At 41.3% G+C, this 20,416-nt stretch overlaps 1 protein-coding gene across 9 annotated transcripts in view; it reads right to left on the reverse strand.

The window, feature by feature from the left end:
• Nucleotides 1–20,416, reverse strand: part of myo3a (myosin IIIA) — a 66,007-nt gene that overhangs the window by 15,933 nt on the left and 29,658 nt on the right. For 5 of the 9 annotated variants that reach the window (XM_078938267.1, XM_023950405.2, XM_020712452.3 and 2 more), the window contains 18 exons: nucleotides 14,956–15,021; nucleotides 14,722–14,877; nucleotides 14,496–14,537; nucleotides 12,995–13,091; nucleotides 12,434–12,550; nucleotides 12,152–12,256; nucleotides 11,620–11,703; nucleotides 10,273–10,475; nucleotides 8,649–8,747; nucleotides 8,443–8,557; nucleotides 6,504–6,630; nucleotides 5,626–5,836; nucleotides 5,212–5,359; nucleotides 3,598–3,751; nucleotides 3,336–3,424; nucleotides 2,222–2,351; nucleotides 1,570–1,652; nucleotides 1,426–1,467 (listed from right to left, as the gene is read on the reverse strand). In XM_078938267.1, the coding sequence (XP_078794393.1) occupies nucleotides 1,426–1,467; nucleotides 1,570–1,652; nucleotides 2,222–2,351; nucleotides 3,336–3,424; nucleotides 3,598–3,751; nucleotides 5,212–5,359; nucleotides 5,626–5,836; nucleotides 6,504–6,630; nucleotides 8,443–8,557; nucleotides 8,649–8,747; nucleotides 10,273–10,475; nucleotides 11,620–11,703; nucleotides 12,152–12,256; nucleotides 12,434–12,550; nucleotides 12,995–13,091; nucleotides 14,496–14,537; nucleotides 14,722–14,877; nucleotides 14,956–15,021 (2,068 nt within the window). The remainder of the gene's footprint in view (nucleotides 1–1,425; nucleotides 1,468–1,569; nucleotides 1,653–2,221; nucleotides 2,352–3,335; nucleotides 3,425–3,597; nucleotides 3,752–5,211; nucleotides 5,360–5,625; nucleotides 5,837–6,503; nucleotides 6,631–8,442; nucleotides 8,558–8,648; nucleotides 8,748–10,272; nucleotides 10,476–11,619; nucleotides 11,704–12,151; nucleotides 12,257–12,433; nucleotides 12,551–12,994; nucleotides 13,092–14,495; nucleotides 14,538–14,721; nucleotides 14,878–14,955; nucleotides 15,022–20,416) is intronic. The other 4 variants (XM_078938263.1, XM_023950407.2, XM_023950406.2 and 1 more) reach the window with 3 other exon arrangements.

Genomic DNA, 20,416 nt, shown 5'->3' on the forward strand with positions numbered 1-20,416 from the left:
TTGCCTGAGACAGGCAAGCCTGACTGTTGCAGCATTCCTAAAAGTTGGTCACTTGACATTGAACAAAGACCACGCCCACATTCAGTTGACCATCTTCTAATCCGTTTGGTCCCTTTTGGGGCTGCTGGAGCCTATCCAAGGCGAAGGCAGGGGAAACCCTGGACAGGTCGCCACAATCACACACCTATGGATAATTTAGAGTAACCAATTAACCTATGAAACATGTTTTTGGACGGTGGGAGGAAGCCGGAGTCCCCGGAGAAAACCCAACCAGACTTGAACCAGCGGCCTTCTTGCTGTCCACCGTGCAGCCCATTGCAAATATCCCCAAAAAATGTGAACAATGATAAAAATTCACCCAAAGTACAGATGTCATGGATAGCACATCTACCCACAAAAAGAGAAATAGAAAGCTGTGGAGTATTTAGCCACCTAGAGGTTATTTGGTGACACGGCTCCAGTTACTGATGTCTTAGAGAAGCCTCAGCAGCTTCATGTTCAAAAACTTGTTCTCTAAACTTTTAGCTGCTTAAAACTGAAAGAAGAATGACACTGGACAAAGTGGTTTTCTATTGAATTTATACACTGATAAGTTTAAAGAAGCAGATCAAGTGACAACTGTCAATGAGTCAAAAGGACTTTATGACTTTAACCCAAGTCCTCATCTCTGGCTGTTTAGAGATTTTATAAACAATCTCAACACATCAGAGATAACTTTGGGATGTAAAAGGGATTTTCAGTACGAGGGGAACAAAAAACATCAACATAAAACAAATCTACAGCTGCGTTTCCATTATACATCTGTACAAAACCTAATCGAGATATTAGTAAAAAAAAAAAAAATTCTATTAAATCATAATCATGCGATAAACACAACCAAACTTGAGCGATAATTCATTCAGAAACACGGTGACGGATGTGTAAAATACTTTGATTGACAGCAGAAACATTTAGATTTCTGCCACGCCACTAGCGCTCATCATCACCTATCAAAGGAGACGCCGCCGGCTTCTCCAGGCCGTGGAGCGGCGAGCTCCACGCATGTGGGTGTGGCTACGGAAGAAAGCCATTTTGGGAAATGGTGATTTTCAATTCAGCATGACACGCTCAACTCTTGACGAGCTGTGTGATGCTGTGGGACGTCTGGTGGCGCCCACTGAGCGGTGACCAAGGCCGCCGGTGGTATCCGGTTATTGGTCACGTGTTTCCTTTGTAGTTTTGCGAAAGATGTCAAAAACCATCTCCTCCAAGCGCAAAATCTTTTTTTTTCTTGTGTTTTTTTCTTAAAAATGTATTTTTTCCAATAGGCAAACTTATTATCGCAAATCCAACTTGAGCAATTTGGCAGTCAATGGAGACGCAGCTATAGCCCAACTAGAGTCACTCTGGTTGAGTAAAAGCTAATAAATGAAATATATTCATTACCTCGCTAACGGAAAATGAACTGTACAAACTTAGCACTCCCATCTTTTAAACAGAAGGCAGAGAAGGAAGAAGAGAAAACTGGTTTAAGGTTGGTTAGGAGAATAAGGGGTTTTCTGAGGAAGATCTGGACACAGCAAAAAGTACCTTAGCGAAGGTCATGGTCCGGTTTGGCATTCGAGGGCCCCCCATTGTGTTCACACCTTTACCTTTGGTGTGGGCGAGGTTTCCTGTGAGATGCATGAAAACCAAAGACAGAGTCGGTGAAATACGTGGAGTGAAGGGTTGTGTCACCTGATGGGAAATGAGAAAAATGAAACTTTTCTTGTGAACTTAGAGGATTTCATGTTCTGGTAAACAATAACGATGGGAAATTCCCAGCATAGGAAAGAAAAAAAGGTGACAAACGGACAAAAAAAACAATATTAGACGCAGGCGATGACCTTCATGGCTTCCGGCCACGCTTGATTAAAAGCAGCGGGACAATAGCTGAGTGGAAATCACTCGATGGCGGTGAGTAACACAAAGGTCCTCTTCAGAGCCGCTGATCGATTCGGGTCTTTCTGGCTTCTGGTGGAGTGATGAGGATCAAGCCTGGCTAGAAATGCTTTATTCTGTCACGAGGAACGGCCGACAAGAATTCCACACCGTATAATACTCTAAATTCCTAAAAACTGTCTTTGAAGGCGCTTTGTCCAACTGTTCCTTTCAACTTAAACACAAAGCCGACGGCTGACACCAAACAACTGGAGAAAAAACCCCCCACAAAAGCCTGAGAGCAGGAGCGTCGCTTCTTTACCAGTTTTGGTCAGAGGGTGAGTTACGAGTTTCCGGATGAGCTCGTTCTCGGACGATCGTAGCAGCAGGATGATGTCGGCCGGTAGAGTCTCTCTGTTCTTCGACAAGAAGCCGGCAGCGTTGTAAATCACCTGGAAGTTTGACGGGAAGTTAAGACAAGCGTGAAGCAGCAGCGCCACAAATGTGTTACCATAGAAAAATAATGGGGTCACGTTGGAGACTCAAATGAGAAACAGCAAAACTAAAGTACTTTTATCGACTTTCTAGTCAAAATACTTTGTTAGATATATGAAACGGCTTTAAAATGGAAGATTTTACACAGATTTATTCCCTAAAAACAAGACATTTCAAGTAATTTTTACTTCAAAAATGTCCTTTTATCTCAGTGAAATGTTCCCTGTCAAATACCGACTCTACTCAAAGGATTCTGACTAATATATACCTTAAAGTAAGAGTTTTTTTGAATGAAAACAATATTATGCGGTAATTTAAATATATCCAATTGAGTCGAGATGTTTTTGGCATCTGACTCAAAATTTTTGTTGCATCTGTAATGTTGGATTGGGGGTCTGAGGGGCTGTGAACTAGTGGGAGAGTGTGCGGACAGAGAGCTCTCAGTTTTGGAAATGTGGAGTTGGCCCGTACCAACAGTTCCCCCCACAACGCGAAGGGGAATTTCTAAAGAACTTCTGCCGCTCTGCAGAAACTATGTCAATTAAAAATGATTGATAGATTGTGTCTAATAACACATTAAAAAAAACACTGGGAGTGCTTTGAAAACAGATCAAAAGATGATCGGAGTGGGACTTTAACTAGAATTTAAGTCACAGACAGATTTTATCAGAGGTTTTTTTGTATTTGTCCATCCTCAGCATCAATTTGGGTGTCTGTAAAAACAAGTGAAGAGATATGATGCTGTTAAACCTCCAGAAAATCTCCTAGTTTAGTGTTTGACTGTCAGTTTTTGTCAAAAACTAATAGAATTCACAATTGAATCTAGGAAATGTATTTTTATTTTATTTTTTAGATCAGAAATCTATGGCACAATCTTATTTATGATGAGGAAAAAGATGCCAACCCCTCGAGTATTTTTCTCGGATTTCCCGGTCGCTCACCTTTCCTGCATAGTGGTGAATTCCAAAGCCCAAATCAACTCTCTTTGGTCTCCAGAAGCTTTTTGTCTTGAGATTATCTTCAAATTTCTCTGAAACATCAACAAATCCGTCAATCACCCTCACAGATGCTCACCAGGGTTTGTTCATATTTAAAGTACATTTTTGGGTAGAGTAGACTAGAAATCATTTAGTGTCCTTATACTGTGTATGACATTTAAAGAAACGGTCCTAACGAGGTAAGGTGGCAACGAGGCGGACTGACCTACGAGGGTCTGGTCAGTCGCCTGCGGGAAACGACTCTCCTCGTCCAGAAGCGACAGCATTCCCATCGGCTTCTGCAGGAACAGATCCAGGAGCGGCCGGTTGTCCTCGTACTCTATCATCCGAGCGTCCACCTCTTCGTTCAGGTACTCATCCTGCACAGGAAGGGGGGGCGAATCGGTGAGTATTCACGGGAATTCTACTGCATGTGGACATGTGAAGGCGTGAATGTTAAAAGGTCTTTATAAATGGGGTATTTGTCACCATTTGAGTGGGATTTGATTTTTAAATGTTTAGCCTGGAATTTTGGTTTTGTCATTTTTGATTTTATTTGCCGTTTCAACTAAATAGTTAAGAAACCTTTGCTACTTTTAAGGTATTTTTTATAAACCACAAATTCTAAAAAAAAAAAAAAAAAGTTTCTTATAGAGTACCTAAAGTTTGCTTAACATCAGAGACACTTCCCACCCAGACACCCCCTGTTTCAGCTACTGCTTTCAGGAAAAGTGAGGAAAAAATACTTCAGAACAGCTTTTACCCCCAATCCTATAAATATAGTAAGCATGGCTTTAGGAAACATTCAAATAAAACCTAACTTCTTCTATAAGACTGCTTGAGTTATACAACTGCGGATGTTTTTCTTTATTATTCTTATTATTTTTTGGTTTTATCTATTTTAACACTCATCAATTATGTATCCAGGTTTTTTAATGACAAATGCACTATTATTTGGCAACAAATTTATTTAAATTTCCTGTTTTTATTTACCAAATAGTGCACCTTTTATGTATCTCTTTGTATTATTCATTATTTTCATATCTATCTATCCATCTATCTATAAAAAATATGTAGGTTGGAATGTAGATGAGATTATTGGTTTACTTTTACCAGAATTTTTTCTATACAGCTCAAGAAAAGAATCTGTTTTTATTCTATTTTTTACCCGTTTTTCGGCTTTATTTCAGAGTAACACGATGTTGGAAGCAAAACCGCTTGAAGGTAAGAAGGAGATTAGCTCTCCGCTCTGGATTCAGCAGATTTGATCTCAGAGGACGCGATGACTCAGCAAAGCAAAAGCCTCTTTTCAGTGAAGAAGAAGACAGAATGGGGACAAAAAAAGATTTAAAAAATCAATGTTCTTGACATGGAGGACATGTCAGAAAAGCAGCGAGGGTGAAACTGCAAACATCCGTGTAAACCCCACCAGGTGCCTGATCTCAGCCTTATGGGTTTCCCTGAACACACAGGATATGATCAGAACAGTGTGTTTCTGGGCCCGGCTCCAACAACCCCCAAGAGTGAGTTTAAGTCCAACATTAAGTGCCTTCAGTCCCTAATTGACCCTCGTTTGGCATGATTTATGGCACCTCTCTGTGGGGGAGTCCAAATCATTTAACATTAGCAAACCGTGCTCTGCCCCCCCAAGGCAAAACACTCCCACGAGGGTTCATAAAGCAAGAATCGCCAACCTCACTCGACCTAAACAAAGCCATCCCTTCAAGCGCACACTGACAAACGATGACATGTTTGCGCTATTTAGATGGAAATGAGGAGGTACCAAGGAGGGAAGCGATTCTAGCCGGCGGGCGGGGGTCTGTCCGCGGCGGGACGCTACCTGCTCCCAAGCAAAGATGTGCTGGTTGAAGTAAAACTGGATCTGCTCGTTGGCGATGTTGATGCAAAGCTGCTCGAAGGAGTTCTTCTTGAAGTTTTCGAAACCAAAAATGTCCAGGATGCCGATGTTCAGGCCTTTCTCAGCCTCCCTGAAAACAGGCCAAAGATGCTCTTGAGTATTTACGTTTTTGTTCTTTAGCTTAAATCACAGTTATGTGACGTGAAAAAGCAGACATCAGTGTTGTTTGAATCAGTTTTGTGAAGATGTTTAAGAAAAAAACTTCAACATTTTAAACTGTAAAAGAAAATCATGTATTTTTGTCATTTGTAGTTGAATTTCTAACATACTTTGATACAACTTTTCAAAATAAAAGCCCTTATACTGATATAAAGTAGCAGAGGTTTGGCCTCTCACCCCAGCTGGCTGTCGGGCCTCAGCAGCACGTTGATCCGGTTGACGATCCAGCTGAAGAGGCGGCCGTAGAGGGCTTTGCCCATGGCGTCCCTCACCTCCACCGCTTTTTCCACCGTGTTGGGTCGGACGATCGTCTCCCCCCGGGCCACGACGCAATGAGAGGTCAGAGCTTCCTGGAGCTCGTCTGAGCGGATCCGCAGCAGAGAGGCCACTGATGGGACACGAGTTCAGAGACGAGACGCGAGTTTGGACAGACCGAGGAGACAGAAATGGACATGTTTACCTCTGATAGGGTCACAAATACATTTCTGCAGCTTTGGGCTCCACAGAACCCCAGAAAAATCCATCATCCACACGACAAGAGACGACTCATCAGAGCAAAGAAAAAGAAGGTCTCACTTGACTTAGTTATTTAGGAATAGTTTGGGATTCTGTTCTGGCTTTCAGATGCTCCCTTTAGGGGGTGACACAGCAAATCCATCTATCTAACCTTCACCTCTGCATCCTCCTCCCTGACACCAACCACTCTTTGGTCCTCAGCTCCTTTTGCTAACATCATTGCTGCTCCTCCTCTCCAAACCATCTCCATCTGCTGCCCTGCATTTATTTCCAAAACCACAATCTGTTCCTTTGATGGATCCATTCCTGATCCATCCTGGTCAGTCCCGAAGAGAACCTCAACATCTTTTGTTCCTCCCATCCGCACAGATTCTCTGCAAACCTCCACCTCTCCAGATGTTCCTCCACCTGCTTCCTGCTCTCACTGCAGATTGTTCAGGTCATCAGTTTCCTTCCTCTGTCATTTCTACATCTCTCCCTTGTCTCCCTTCTTCCTAAAAATGGCACCAGAACACGTCTGATTCTGACACTTTCCTCACCGTTCTCCAGGGCCGACATGTTGGTGATGTTACTCTTGTCTGTTTGGTGCTCCGAAGCCACAGCAGAAAACTCGATGTCCCCAGAGTTGAGGATGGCAGCCAGGGTGCTGTAAACGCTCCCCAACTCCTGCAAACGTGAGCAGACAGTCTGTGAGCACTTCTGCATGAAGAAGAAGTGCATTGTGGGTCGTCATTGGAGCGGAGCTCTCCAGCAGAATGATAAGCTGCTGCAGAGTGATTACAGGATAAGTATTATTGACGTGCAGATCCCAGGAGCAATCAGTTCTTTGAGGCTCATTAGCCGTCACAATGCCAGCAGCTCACAGCCAGCGGTCAAGCAAAAAAAAGAAAAGGAAAAAGTATCAGAACATTAAAAAAATCCATGAACTCTGACTAACAAAGTCTGAGTTTCAGGTACTAGCAGGTTTTAGACATGGACATTGGCTTATTACTTCTTAAACTGGGTCACTAGTGTACATTTAATTCAAAACGATCAGTCTCAAAGCTCTGTGGGGCGACTGCCTGAGACTGATTTATTATTATTTATCAGCAAACCGTTACACAAGAGTTTTAATCAGTTTTAAAGCTTGTGTGAAGTTAGAAAACACATTTAAATGTAAAAAAAAACAAAAACAAACCTGCATCTCAGACCTTACAGGCCTCAGTTTGCATGTTTAAAGTAACCAAACATTTGTCCTTGAAGCTTATGTCACCACACATATTAATGCAAAGTTTTCTGATGAATGGAAAGGTTTAACAGATCAAACAAAGTCCACTTCAGCTTTGGGAGTTGGTAACTTTTACTAAAACTGATTGGATGATTAATTTTCTTAAATCAGTTCAAAGTGGATGTTTTGGCTTCAGCAGGAATGTTTTCTTAGACACACTGGATGGAGGACATGTATAAAGAAAATTAAGATCAAAACTGCATTTCTGAGTATTTCTTTAGTCAAATCGTTGGGAATCAGGAGCAGACGAATAAATGCGGTTGGAAAAAGATCACGTGTGTCATGGGAAGTATAAACAATCTCCCTGCTCGGCTCTATTCTGATCCATCCACTTGCAGACGAATAGGAGCCACGTGTGTCTTTGGCTAAAAACGCCATCATCATAATTAAAAGACCATTGGAAACGGTTTAAAAATAGATGAAAAGATGATCGCATCCTTCTTTTCTCCATAAAGAAATAAAAGAGTTACATGTACGGTATAAGCATAAAAAATATGGTCGAAAAAGTTCCTCTTTTGAAAATATTTTACTCAAACACCGTCCAAACTGTCAAGCATGGTGGTGGCGAGGGGATAGTGGGGGCTGCTTTGGCAGCTACGGAAACCTGTGTGTATCTTAGACATAAAAACAATTAAATGTAGGCTGACTTCTTCATCCATCCATCCATCTTCAGAAGCTGCTAAATCCCTTTTAGGGACACTAGGTTGCTGGAGCCTATCCCAATGACTGGAGCCACACAGTTACATTTACACCAAAGGGGTAATTTAGAGAGCTTTGGGAGGAAATGGGGGGGGCAACACACACAAAAAGAATGGTGGCAATGGGGATTTGAACCCAGGACTATGAGGCAACCACTGCACCACCGTTCAGCCCGTATGCTAATTTATCTGACAGCTGAAACTGATTTCAGTCACACATGCAGCTTGTGCTTAAATCCTGCAAATCTCAACCAGGACAGGCAGAATTTGGAACCGGTTTTCACAGATGCTGTTAAAGGTGACTTCCAGATGTGGGTGTGGCTTTGTGTTTGCACGTCAGCCAGTCCTGCAGCAGCTCCATTCATTCATTAGCTGCAGGAGAAATGGCGTGTTGGCGTGCTCGTATACATCATGCTAGTTTTAGCAAGACAAAGCAGAGAGTGGGCGGGATGTGCACGCGATCAAAGGAAATCCTGTGGGCGGGGATTTCTCTTTGTGATGAAGTTTCTCTACCTCCAGGGTGAAGCCGATGACTTTGAAGCACTGCTCCACTGCGTCAAACTGCTCCTTGTAGAAAGCGTTGCTCACTATGTCAGGCCCTAACTTGATGTGCTCGTTACACAGATACCTGCAGAAGCAAAAGACGGAGGTCAAGAAGAAAGTTCAGGAGAGCGCCGAGGCTGTGGCACCGACAAAAAGACTCAAGTCTGTCGACGTACTTTGGTGTTTTGCTGTCAGAGAGCTTGTAGTGGGCCAGTTTCTTCCTGTCAGCCAGACCAGCGTAGACGTAGTAGAAGATGTGGAAGTTCCTCTCACCTCTGTGGAACAAGCTGAGCTTAGAGATTCAACTGTGAGACACTCATATTTTACATTATTGAACTTAAACAGACCGATTATTCAATCCCAGTTTGAAGTCAGTCAAACGTACAAATAAAATTCAATATTGATTTTATTTTTTTGGTAAGTTTTGTAGGAGCAAATTTTTAAAAAGTTATTTAAAAACTACTTAGTCCCAGACTCTGATGTTCCAAAGAGTTCAACTGGATTTTTATTGCAAGCTTAAACTCCCACTGATCCTCTTTTCATGATAATTATGCTGTTTTTAGCCAAAATTGAAGAAAAAACGTGCTGTTTTCTAGGACAATTTCTGCAGAGCGGCAGGAGTTCATCAGAAAGTTGTGCCTTTTTTATTCATTACTCCTTTTGTTTACACTCTTTCCCCCTAGCTTACAGCCCCTCACAGCCACAACCTAACATTAGCCGTGCAATAAATATGGCGACTAATATCAAGATCTATCCAGACAAACACTTTAGATCCAGATTCCAGCGTGGACGAGGAAAACAAAGACGTTCATGGATATTTGTCTGACAGTGGATGCCTCAGATCCTGACTTACAACGATCTGAATAAGGAAATGCTTAGAGATGTAATTTTTATCTTAATTTTTTTTATACATGTCCTCCAGTATCAGAAAAATGCAGCAAAAACATGTTAAAAACACCAAAACAAAAACCATTTTAATGGGAGGGGGTCTTGTTAACGAAAATATTCCCCACATAGATGATCTGGAATGGATCAGCTCAGATAAAGTAGGTATTTTGCATATCGAATGTTCAGAGTGAAGTGCCTTAAAGGAAGAAGAGTAAATACTTTAGGACATTTGCCTTCAAAGTAGAATAATTTGCAAAAAGATGTAAATGAAGACGTGGCACCAAAGAGCCTAAAACCACAACTGTAGCAGGAGCTGCTGTTTGTGGAAACTATCATTTACAGCCTTTTAATGCATCATTTACTTGCATTTTTATGCTATTTTTTTACTAAACAATTCATAATTTTAACAGAAGAAAACTCATGAAACGAGCAAACACGGTTTCAAAATCAGAGACATTCCTGTCAGAACATCTCCTGAGGAATAACAACCAATTATTCACAGTAGATCCATTCAATGGGAAGCTCTGCACACGCTGCTTCCTGCCAAATCAAGCCCACTCTCAACCTTCTGTCTGCCTCCTAATGAAACGCTTGGGTTTGCCTTTGAAGCTCCTGGAAGGACCACAATCTTTGATCAAACAGGAAATAAGCTCGCCCCTGCACTTGACCCGGTCCGCTCCGCAGACAGAAGATAAGAGGAGAAGCCGGAGTGACCGAGGAGCCCGCTGAAGGCAAATGTCACGCTTTGAAATGGAGAGTTAGAGGTGAACTTGAGGGGGAAAAAAGACAGTCAATTACACTCTAATCTGTGGCCACTGGGTGGAAAAGTAACCTTTGAGTTTCTCTGATTTTCAGAAAAAGGACAACATTTAAATGATTGTGTGGAGGACAGGAAGAGGATGCGGTATTTACACGGCCTGGTGGATGACTCTGGATTTCTCCAGCAGATACTCGCATATCTTTGCCCCGACCACCGTTCCCCCGCAGGTGAACTTCATCTCCAGGTACTTTCCGAAGCGGCTGGAGTTGTCGTTGATGGCGGTGCAGGCGTTTCCGAACGCCTCCACCAGGCTGTTGACCAGCAGGATTTTCTCCTGGAGCGTCCGGTTGTTGGCCTGAAAAATAAAAAAATACAAAAAACCTGACAAATGTTCACGCCGAGCGATCCGTCTGCTAGCCAGAATCAACAACAAAAGAGTAAATAATGAAAAGGAAATATAATCTTATTCTCAATTAAGATGCAAATCTGAAGTGGGAGCAGCTGGAGCATCAGCTGACTCACATCAGGACACTTCAACGGCATGAAAAGAGCATTTTAGACACTGAAGATACAGAATCTGCATCAGACAGAAGATTGAGGTGTTTAAAAAGTTCATCTGAATATTATTTGATATTTGAGTTAAAAAAATTAAATCTGTTAAAAAAATTACAAATCTGTTAAAGAAAAACCCACAATGATGGAAGGAAAAGACGGTCAAACTTTGACAAAAGACAATGTTCTTGTGTCTTTATAACCTTTATATCTAGTGCCCTTGATTTTCTAAGTCATTCGGACGCCATGATCACATCTTTTTTTTTGTTTTTTCTAAACGGCGAAGTATGATGACATCAATTTCCTAAAGTAAAAACCTCATGAATATGAACATTTTACGAAGACATTTTATGAATCCATGAATAAAAAAGATAAATGTATATCATTTTTTTTTTAATTAAAAATCGTTCAATGCAAAGCATTGTGGTCAATATTTGTCAATCTAGAAAGCATCGATGCACACAGCTCTCTATGCTCTCTCATGTGTGTGTAATTCATTTTTTCTTTTAAACTATCCAGGTTTTTAACTTCAGAACACAGTAAACTCATAAATAGTCTTCGTTAAATTTAAAATATTCGTTTTAAGGTTTTTACTTTAGGGAAATTGGTGACGTCACATTTGTCATTTTTTTAAAAAACAAGACAAAACAAAAACTAGAGATTCTGGTGACGCTCTCTAGTTATTTACTAGTTAGGGAGGTAATTGAAACACAGCCTGCATGACAAACCTCCTGCAGGCTTCATTTTGCTGTAGGTGACGTTTGAGAGTCGAGAGAAGGAAACTGGACTGAAAAACCAGGAAGAACTTGTTTAAACTGCTAGCAGCGTCGCTCAGCAGTGTTCCCACAGAGAGGACTTCTTTCAGTGTGGACCTGGTGTGAAAGTGCCCTTTGTCCACAGCCATGCAGAGAATCAGAGATGACAGGACGATGCCTTCACTGACCCACCTTTCCAAGAACCGTCAGTTGCTGCACCAGCAGATGGGCGCTCTCGGTCTTCCCGGCTCCACTCTCTCCACTGATCACAACACACTGCAGACAGGAAGTCACACACGCGTTTCAAAGTCAGACTTTCAGCCTGAGCAGAAGAAGGTTGACATTAGGAAGACTTTTTTTTAAATGTTTTAGCAACAAGCTGAAATAAAACGGTGGTTTTCTATACACTAAGTCTAACACTACGTCTCCATCGGGCTCGCCAACGCACGTTCAAGCGACCACTTTCAATGAAAAGTCTGCGTAAACGCGAGTTTAGTAGCGTTTTGGACTTTCAAAGCTTTCCTGTTCCCCGCATCAACGTCTGTTAACGGGTAGCGACAGACCCGTGTGAACACCGTTTGCTACACTTTCAGCGCGCAATTGAACGCGCATCACATCCTTGGTGCGTACATAGCATCAAGATGATGAAGACATCTCGGGCCAGAACAGAACACCTTTCTTAAATGTTTGAGTCTTCTGTCCACCTGCTGCAGTGAAGTGTTACCTGGTCCGTGTTGTACGACACCACAGACTGGTAGGCGATGTCGGCAACGGCGAAAATGTGCGGCGGGTTTGCTGTGCGCTTTGCTCCTATGTACATCTTAGTGTGCTGAAAAGAGAAAAGTCAAATAAACTGAAATGTTCCATGTGGAAAGGGGAGGATGGACAAAGTCGGTGAAAGGTCAGGAAGAAGTTCACGGCCGACAGAAACTGCTTCAGTGCAAAGTCGACCAAAAATAAAAAGCAGAAAGATGGAAAACGATCCAGTCATGGTTAAAGACCTGACCTGAGGCGTATAGATCTCCATCTTACGGAAGGGGTTGACGGCGATGAGGATGTCTCCAACGTAGGTGTAGATCTGATCTCTGCTGTATCGACTCTGAAGCTGCTCTGTCACAATGTTCTGAAAAAGAAAAAAACCAACAGTTAAAAGGTCAAGAGTGTTTTCAGAAAAAAACAAAAGCCTTTTGATCTGTCTGTAAAGGCAGCCATCAATCCTCCTCCCCGCTCTCTCCTCAGCAGCATCCGCCTCCCAGCATGAAAGATGGCGGGGAACATCGGCGGGCGGCGAAGGAAGGCTGGATCCTTCAAGATGTCACAGCTGAGCTTGGGTTTGATCAACTGCTGCAAATATTTTTGATCGACGGGGAGGCTTTTCTTTCCCCCGCAGACCAGCAGGGGTGACGGCGGGAAAAATGATCTCCTCTGGGGCCCCGAACTTGACAAAAATGCCTCTTTGAATGGATGTCTTTCAAAAATCCCCAGAGGATAGAGGCGACTTCATGAGGGTTTTAAACAAATCATGGGAAGTCTGCAAAACTCTGGTTAGTTTATACGTTTTCTTTACCTCATCTAGAGCTTCAAGGGTGGCGAGGTCTTCCACCTCGTCTGCAGCGGATTGCATCTTCAGGTGGCCTCCTTTCTTAGTGTGGATGCGTTCATGCCTGGAATGACCCAGCGAACAGGTAAGTCTGTGATCCTGTCCCCACAAAAAAAGGGCCACAGTAAACCGAACCGAGAAACGACGCTCTCCTAATGTGACACATCGCCTCCTGAATCTCAGAAATGATCTCTCAGAAGAGACTTTAGGCCACAACTAAGCTACTCCCATACTTCTGTTCCGGCTCTGAAGGGTCCTGAGGATTTATTTAGTCTGTCAAAATTGAGCTAAAGGCACAAAAAGTAGATTATTAGTTATTCTGGCTAAATTCAGGTGTTCCATCCTCCCAAAGTCAACATTCAGCATCTAAACTGACTACTAAGCCACGTTTGGTCCAGATTTTCACAGAAAATTACTTTGAAAAATACATTTTTGCATAAAATACTTTATAAAGAAACAGGAGAATGTCTGTTGTATTGACACAACTTATAGAATAAGTACTTTAAGAGTCACAAAGTGAACATTTGTTTAACCTTTTTGACATGAAAGTGTTTCTAAAACTAACATTTGCTTCAGCTTTGGCTTTTCTGGATTTTTATTTTTTTATTCTGCTTTCTTTTTTTTTTAAGTTACATCATAAAATTACATAATAACCCAGCAAATTTAAAAAATGTATCTGTAGGTTTTATCAGAAATGAATTTTAAATGACAGTCTATTTACATAAATTAAAACATTAAAGTATGTAATATTTAGGGTGTACCTGTAAAGTTGTTTACATAGACAATATTTTTTTTTTATGTTTATTCTGTCAACCACAGCTGCCAGTTTTTTTTCTGTAAAAACAACAGATTTTTTTATAGTGTATATTTTTAAAGCGTTCCAGGTGGTCTGTTAATAACCATTATGTTGTTTTTAGCCCAGATTTAAAAAGCCTCTTTTTTTTCTAGGACATAGTTTCTGCAAAGCCGCAGGAGTTTTATTTTAGAAGTTCACCTCCGAGTTGTGGGCGGGACTGTCAGTGCAGGGCAAGCCCGCCCCTCTTCCCCTCCCTGTTACTGACAGCTCTATGTTTGAAGGCTCTCCCGCTCGCTTAACCTAACATTGGGGGGGTGCAGCAAAAGCCAGTTTCCAGCTTGAACGAGGCTTGCAGCTTTTTTTATTAACAATAAAACCGATTTTAAAATATCTACAAAAAAAAAAACTGCTGAAAATTAGGAGCAGGGTTTATTTTAGGGCCGAGAAGCTCTAGCTTTACGCTAAAGATCATTTCTACTTCATAGATCCCACAGATCTAATGGCTGCTGGCGATGAAACACCTGAGAATGACAGAAGACGACCTCATACAGACACAGAGGATGAAAGACAACAAACGGTCTCTGAAACTAAAACACAACAACATGCAAACAAGCTGCAAGTACACAATGACAAGAAGTCTTACTCGACTAAGAAGCTACCTACGGTTGTTACCTGTCATTACTGTCTGTGCTTCTGTCTGTCTTTCCATGATGGCTTTAATGACAGAAACAGGATTAAATTGGGAAAAACTGCTCAGGACACCAGGGCAGCAAACACGGCTGCTGCCTTTAAGAGGATAACAGTGATGGTGGAGCGTCCTGCCACCAGGCAGAGTGATGTTTGAATCCCTGCAGAGTCTGAGCTGCAAACCCCACTGACCGGGTTTCTGTTTCATTACCTGGTTTTTTCGATCAGTCCTATTTGCTGGTTGAGGTCAGTGAGTTCAATGAGCTGCTTCTGCAGGATCTTCTCTCTGCCCACCGTCTGCTTGATGAACACGTGCTGCAGAAGGTCCAGCACATTGGGTCTCAGCTCGAAGTCCTTAATCAGACACCTGCGGGGTCGAAGACGGCACGTCTGCGTTCAGAACGGCTGCTGACCTGCAAACGCGCCTTAAAACACAGACGCTCACCTGGAGATGAAGTCGTTGAAGTCATGTGACCACAGCTCAGGCTGGTGGAGAGTGGGAGGAGGATTCCTGTTTGGGGTCAAATGAAGAGTTGTTTTTTTTAAGCATGAAGGCGATGATGAAGTTAACTCTGGAGTATTATTTCCTGGTCGCCTTCTCACGTGGTGCATCTGAAAACTCAAGAAGATCCACCTTTTTAAGGCGTTTTCATGATGCACCGGGGGGGTTGTGGTTCAGTTTGAACCAAAAACCCAACGAGAGCCGCCAAGCCCCACCTCACTGCTATTCACTGCCATTCAGTTGAAGCATCTAGCTTTTAAATATTTGCAATTACAAATAACAACAGTTTTACAATTTCAATATATAGACAACTTAATGTTGTATTTGCTTAACATATATATATATATAGTTCCTTTCAAAAGAAGAGACTGACAGACAGATAGGTCAGTGCTTCTTTCATTAACAGCAATGGACATTAAGTATTAATTATTAATACTTTCTTTAAAGGCGACACTGCTATTTAAAAAAACCCACATGATTACAAATGGTTAAAAATGCCAGAATTAGCCAAAGGTTAATCTTCATCTGTTGTCCCAAAGGAAATACAAAATACATATAAAGAGACTTAGTATACAAATATATAAAATACCACATAATAATATTTAATCACAGCATTGAAACAGGCTTTTTCTTCCAGTTTGGGCAGCTTTAGTATGGAAGCATTGACTAAAAAATCAAAATAAAAGTCAATACACGAAATGGTTTTTCATTTTCACAATAAAGCTGAGTCTGTTGAGTCGAAAATGAAATGAAAACTCAATCGGCCAAACGGCTATTTCTTCTTCTTCTTCAACACCGCTCATTCTGTCACTCATTTAAACTGAGGAAGAAGATGGTATTTGACATTTCATTTTCGAAAGGTTCTCTGGTAAATTTATAGATAAATAAATAGTGAAATAAATAACTAGTACATCATCCTCCTGCTGCTGCAGCAGATTTAAATAAAGTAAAAAATGCAAGAAAGTCAAATGCGGTGCTTTCTAATATTATAACTTGAGTGCGCCTTCATCAAACCATGTCAACAGTGGTGTAAAATCCATTTTTTGTTCAAACTACACATCTAAATTCAGTTACATACTGAGGAACTAAACTGTGGTGCAGCAAAAGATCAAAAAAGGGTTTGAAACTTTCTAGAATGGCAACAGATTCGAGCTTTTACTGTTGTTTTGATCAGTCATCTGACATGTTAAAGATCTAAACATAAAACTTAAATAACTAATCCTATTGCTTATTGAAATGAATAATATTTATTAACATAAATGATCTTTTTCTTCAGAGAATGGAGGGATGAAAGAGGATCCTCAGACAGAGGTGAATCCTTTTAAAACAACAGTCTCAATCTCCTTTTCTTTTACACCGTAGGTTTAAATACATTACAGCTTCTAGTCGTTTTATAGGGGAAATGTGCTCCTTAAAAAACAACTTAAAGCAGTTTGATCCTTTGGTCAGACTCTAAACTAAAACGGCATCTTTCTATCTAATAATTTATTTTCTTTCTTGTAAAACCTGCTAAACTTTTAGTAACACAGTAAAAGGACTAACTATTTCAGGGGGTAAAAGCAGACTTTCGTTAACGGGTTAAAGTCGCCCCACTCCACATGGCTCACCATTAATCCTCACTTTGCTTTGAGTACCTTTTTGACAAGAGGCTGCACGGACGGCATGCAAATGCACCAGGGGTTTTTGCACCTGGGCGACAGCGATGAACGGCTTTAATGAGGGGACATGCATCTCCTGTTTGTCACACAACAGCCAGCATAGACGGCAAATCCATCTATTTACAGCCCGTTCAGCTGCTGAGGAGGTTTGTGGACACGACAGAGCAACAAGCTACACGTTCATCAAGGTATGACGGCAAAACTGAGTTTAAACAATTCAAATCCTCTCTATGACACAGTATAGAAAACACAGGTTCACTTATTTAAAAAAAACCAAAGTACTGTTTTCAAATCGTGTTAACTGTTAATGATAATGAAAATGCAGTAAATGCTTTCAAAACTGTCAACAGCTCAAAAAATGCTTTTCTCCAAAGACGTAGTTGGTCCTAATGCAAAAAAAAAAACTTCAAGATCCCTGAAACCTTTAGTAATTTTAATTTATTTTAACTGCTGCTTAACTATTATTATATTAAACGTTGACTTTAAATTTTAAATGTTTTAGTTTTTGTCCAAACTTTAACGCTGTGCTAAAGTTTCAGACAGTTAATAAAGAATTCTGCACATATTTTGATGCTTTTACTGATCAATTCACACAGAAAAGGAGATTTTTGTCTGAAATCAAAGTTTGAACCAAAAAGTGTCTTCAGACGGACGGCAGGTCCACACAGTCTGATAGATATAAGAAGCTAATCATCCACTTAAAGTGTGGTGTGGAATGCTGTTGTTTGCTAAAGCTTGAACAGAAACGGCTGTTGGTTTAGAAGGTTGATGGGTAAACGTCTAATCCCTTAATACCATGAATGTTAAGCAGTTTTAAGCTCGGTTGGCTCATGCAGGAAGCCGTGGGTTCAATTCCCATGGTGTGCAATGAGCTGCAGACATGCAGTCTTCTGCCCTACTGCCTATCTGGGTCTCCTTGTGCCTTGAAAATACAGGGTTGTGTCGGTGAGGAAGGGCATCCGACGTAAAAACTCTCTGCCAAGCTACCTGTGCGGAAGTCGATCTGGTGATCTCCAACGGAACAACGACAACAAAAACAGTAAAAACTGCTGATGCAACAGTTTTTTTAAAGTCACTTTTTTAAAGCACGCTTCAAACAAGAAGTCATGAAAGTCGTACTGACGTTCCATGTTTTTGTGAGAGCTTTCTATCCTGGGAAACATGGTATTAGACATGTCTGAGTCCAGACTTGAACCCACAACCTTTCAACACAGACATCTTTACTGGAACCGATAGTTTGGCTCCCACGCGTCCTTTAGTTTGAAGTCTTTGAAGAACCCTTCCTCTTCTCTAGATATCTGGTTAGTTCTCCCAAATAATTGGAACTAGTCTGAATCCTCAACCGTTAAAATCTGTCTGCAGGTTTTTCAAAATAAAACGCTTTAAAATAGATGATTGTGGTTCTAATTTCTCCAATTTCTCTAACTGTTCCCGGCGTCGTGTCTCCGTCCTGAACTCGGCTCTGACCCGCGCATATGGAGGCTGACTGTAATGATCTGCTTCTGTCGTCTGGGACCCAGGAGATGAGGAGCGGTGGCGGTAACGCCTCCGGTGACCTCCCACCAAATGAGGCCACAGCGGGGAGAGCAGGGCTGAGTGTGAACTGGGAGCCTGGAGCTCCGGCTGCAGCGGTCACACCGAGTCAGAGGAAGCTGGGTGACGGCTCCAGTGGAGCGCGAGGCCTGAAGCTAACGCACCGGACAGCTAAGACACAAGACTACTCTGGGCGTGTGTGTGTGTGTGTGTGTGTGTGTGTTTATGTGCGCCTCAGGGCAGGGACGGACTAAGAGTTGTGATATTGGCGTGACAGTGACGGTAAGTGTTTATGTAGTTCTCTCAAAGGAATCAGGACACAATAAACAATTAGTTTTCAGCTTCAGCTAACAAGAAAAGCAGACGAGGAAGTGTTTCCAGTAATCTCAGTCTCCCCCCACAGAGTGGATCGCTTTTTGGGTGGGGGGGCCTGGTACATGGAGAAGCTAGAAAAAGGCGTTTGGAACCAGATGACAGACGCTCGTCTTGTTTGTGGAGCAGAAGACGTCTCCTTTGGGTCACAGCGAAAGCCCAGGTTAAAAGCTACGTTCCTCCCGCCGTCGCCAAACGCGCGTTCAAGTTACCACTTCCAATAAAAAGGCTACGTCAGCGCACATTCACATGTAGCTATGCAAGTTCCTACTACCGTTTTTAAGCTCTACGTGCAAATTATGACCAATCAGGGACTCTGATTTTGCGGTGACATTTTAATGGATCCTTTTCAACAGTTTAAAAATGAATCATAAAGGTGAAATTTATAATTGCAGTTTGCGTCTGGCCGAAATTATGCCACACCAAGTCTTTCATGTATCGGCATAGAGCTGTGCAAGAAAAAGCCTGGAGTGTGATTCAAGAAGAAGAAGCCCCTCCTTGCTTGTCCAGTGTGAACTCCACAGGCTAAAAGAGTGCTTAGTGCGTTCTTGAATGTGTGTCACATGACCGCTCTGCCGTAGCCTTACAGTGACTTTCCGTGGACTCGGTCAAGTAATGAAAACACCCTGTGCTGGGTGACGGTCAGTTAGCTCCAGGGGGGGTTGTTTCAAAGTAAAGGTGGACTAACTTGGCGAAAAGGCGGCTTCATTTATAACTTTTAATCGTGTGGTTCTGTATTTGCAAAAACAAGAAACTTGTTTGAAGAAAAGATTAAATATTTCCAAAATTTTGCACGGAAAAAACGGAAGGCATAGAGTGAGTAGATTTAATGGATGGATGGCATGCAAAAAAAAAAGAAACAAGTTCAGAGCTGTAGGGCTTTGCAGAATCAGCTGAGTGACAGGAGCTCTGCTCAGGACGACACAGAGGAGAGACCGACAACAAACATATACTCTAAAGTCGTTAACCTGAAGGGACAAACAACAGAGTCGTACAGGGTCTGCTATTGGAAAACGGTTTTGGGATGAAAAACCACAATTCCATACTAGCCTAAATATAAATTTGACAAAGTACTTCATGCATAAAAAATATTATAATTTCTTTTTGTAAACTGCAACAAAGCCCAAACTATAAACAAAACATAATAGAATGAAAAAAAGAATAAACTTTATCATTTTAGCAGTAAAAAGTAACATTCTGTATGTAAAGATCCAGTTTGTACAGATTTATAACAGCATTTTAGAAGTTAGAGTTTCAAATCTGTGGGGGTAGTTTCATGATCTGGGGTTGTTTCAGGTTGTTCTGCTGACGATGGATTTAATTTTGTCTTGAGTTCACCGGTTTGCCAATCACATCGGCTGTCGACAACAACACAGGTTTAGCATTAGCATCGTTTGCATTCTAAGTTTATTGTGAAAGTTTCAAAAAAGTATTTAGCTTTAAGTGTGTTTACACACACTTTTAAACAAAGAGAATAAGAGTTATGACGTCTAATTTTCATAACCGTTGAACTCCTTGGAACTCCGTCTCTAGTTTAGTGACGCGTCGTCTGTTTTTAGACAAATTTTACATCGTTTTGACCCCGTCTTTAATTCTTTTTGTGGATTTATACATTTTTTTTTAATCTACATGTTTGATCTTTTGTTATAAAACATAAAAGCTTTTTGAGATTTTTTTCCTTTAGAAAATGGCAGAATTTACTACTTGAAACTGAGTTTTTTGTACAAATTGTTTGTGGAATTATGTGCAATATATTTTTAAAAAAATGTGTGCTAAAAAGTTTTCATTGTACTATAAATAGTATCAAGCAGTCCTACAAAGAACTGTTTAAAGATAAATTA

The sequence above is a fragment of the Oryzias latipes genome, chromosome 20, assembly GCF_053564925.1.
Source record: "Oryzias latipes strain Hd-rR chromosome 20, Olatipes_Hd-rR_3.1".
In the NCBI taxonomy this organism is placed as follows: domain Eukaryota; kingdom Metazoa; phylum Chordata; class Actinopteri; order Beloniformes; family Adrianichthyidae; genus Oryzias; species Oryzias latipes.